Source organism: Montipora foliosa, chromosome 12 (genome assembly GCF_036669935.1).
Source record: "Montipora foliosa isolate CH-2021 chromosome 12, ASM3666993v2, whole genome shotgun sequence".
Classification (NCBI taxonomy): domain Eukaryota; kingdom Metazoa; phylum Cnidaria; class Anthozoa; order Scleractinia; family Acroporidae; genus Montipora; species Montipora foliosa.
Window position 1 is genome coordinate 4,301,253 of NC_090880.1, and position 2,500 is coordinate 4,303,752.

A 2,500-nucleotide genomic window follows, 5' to 3' on the forward strand; every position below is an offset into this window, starting at 1 on the left:
CGCCACTAAAGAGAATTTAGCCAATGAAATTAAAGGAGTGTTTGTTTATGGTACCCAGGTCTCTTGAAGTATGCGATTCGCGCGGCCTTCATTATTTGTCGCCAAAATTTGTCACAATTGTAGCCACCCTCGCCAGCAGGCGACGCGACAATTTGAAACAAAATTGCATCACCGGTGTGAGCAAAAAATCGCTCGTGTCGCCACGGCTTAAGCAAACTGCACAACAAAATGAGGTAGGTTACAAAGTAAAGGCCCGGGAAACGGCTTTTTAAAACATTTGCTTCAACATCGTTCGATTTTGTTGAACAGCGAGGCTGAACCCGTTTGCCTCCCTCTTTCAACCGTTTAATCACTGTAATTAATTGATTATAATAATTAACTTAACTGCAGACAGTACTGTTTCGGCCTTCTGGGCCTCATCAGTGCAGTGCTGATGTCTGGGATGGAGGTTAAGCTTACGAAGCCACCCCAAATGTCCCACACATATGGTACATCTAAGCCATGCCAGAGTGCTCAAACTAGCGAGCTAGTGAGCATGTGCAAGGATTATAATAATTATATACATATATTATATATATATATATAATTGACTACAATAATTATGATAGTTAATTGATAATAAATTTAATTAAAAATTACATATTAAATAATAATTAAGTGATTAACTGTTAATCGCTGTTTAACTTTGCTGCTTTAACAACCACTTGTAAAAAATCTCGAAAGGGCTCACAATTTCTTCACCATGAACTCTACGTAGGTGTTGAAAATAGCAGAATGGCAATGCTGTTGCTTCAAGAATGGTTTCTGAATGTGTTACTTACATTGTACTTAATTTGATGTTTCTTTCCCTTGATGTGCTGGATCACATCACCCCCACAGCGGATAAAGCTCTTGCAAAGGCGACAGTTGAATCCAGACACTGCTTTGACAAACTCACAACCTGATAAACAGTACAAAGAAAGAAAACAGCACTTAAACAAAGCTATGATCAGCAATGACTTAGCTTCTGAGGATAATGTGCTGCATTTCATTGTACAGCTACAACTGAGACTTCCTATTTTCATTTGATACTGTATAATGTCCAAAAAGCTTCAAGGAGTATCATCAGACTTGCTCTTGGAATACTACAGGACACACAGAACGTTCACTGAGAGTAATAGATGCGGTCACTGGTCGTTAATCTGTCGATTGGATTTTCACTTCATGATGATAAATACCTCTTGACAAAGATTAACCGCGGTCAAACGCAAGAGCATGCGCAATGCACTCGTACCCGGTCGCCGGCCGCGAAAATTTCCCGCGCAAACTTCATTGAAACCATTGCAGAACCGTTGTTACGCGAAAAAAATATTGAATGACAGTGATTAATTTGCTAAAGTGAAGCGAAGTACTGCAAACGGAAGGGTTTCGTTTTAACAGTCGATAGTTTGATAAATTTTCTTTATTTTCCGAGTTCACTAAATTTTTTTGACCTTCACTTAAAAAGTTCTTAGTGTTAAAACGGTCGACATAAGAAAGCTTGTCGCCACTGCGATTTGTTTACTGTCGTTGTCACTGAGCGTGACCACCCGAAGATGTATAAAGGAAGCGAGAACGCGGACAGGAAAAAAAGTGTTGAGAACAGCAGCTCAGGAGGGTCGATAAAGCGTTGTCGAGAGCTGAAGATACACCGGAGGGATCGTGGATTTGTCTAAGCCACAGAAATTTGATACTTGCCGAGGACAAATGCTGTTCTATGTTCCTGCAATTTCTCGCGCATTTTTTTTGTGTATTTTAATGATATTTATTGATTTCCAGTTTTACATACAATTTTACTACACACTACTCTCACTTACTACCCTACTACACTCACTTACACATACACCTCTTCATCTTTTTTACATTGTAAACAATTTTTTCTCACATATACGTACAGCAGTGGTACCATTGCACATTATTGTACTTTGTATTTGCCCAAAATAATGACAAGATGTAATAAGGTGCTCGAGGGATTCGTCCATATCTCCACTAAAGTCCAACTTTGAACAAAAAAGCATTTGTTACCAAAGATCTGTTGAGCAATTTGTACTGAAATTCACGCGATTTTGTATCCAAGGTAGCGCGAAAAGGCAAGCTGTAAATCTCCTTCCATTCTAAGACATCATCAACAAATTTAGTGTTAAATTTCAGCTGAGCAGTTGGTGGAGTGATGGTTCTATTTCAAAGTTCCTTATAGGCAATTTTGGAAGCCTCAGCCTGTGATTATTTTTAACAATAAGTTCATTGTTATCGGAGATTAGATCTCCATTCCCTTCTCTGCCAGTGTTTTGAAATAGACAGAGTTGCCTCAAATACAATTTCTCGCGCATGCTCAGACGTTTGACCGCGGTGTGTGACAAAGATAACTGTACATAAAATGAGACCAGAAAACAATACCAAGCCCAAAACATCATTACTTGCTTACGATGGTTATTCCATTGTTTGGAATCCGAATTAAGAGTCATTGTTGATAGTATATAAT

The 2,500-nt window shown here is 38.8% G+C and overlaps 1 protein-coding gene across 2 annotated transcripts in view; it reads right to left on the reverse strand.

Moving 5' to 3' along the window:
• LOC137979077 (DNA ligase 1-like) overlaps positions 1-2,500 on the reverse strand; it is an 18,392-nt gene that overhangs the window by 4,317 nt on the left and 11,575 nt on the right. For both annotated transcript variants that reach the window (XM_068826246.1, XM_068826247.1), the window contains one exon: positions 822-940. In XM_068826246.1, coding sequence (XP_068682347.1) covers positions 822-940 — 119 coding nt within the window. The remainder of the gene's footprint in view (positions 1-821; positions 941-2,500) is intronic.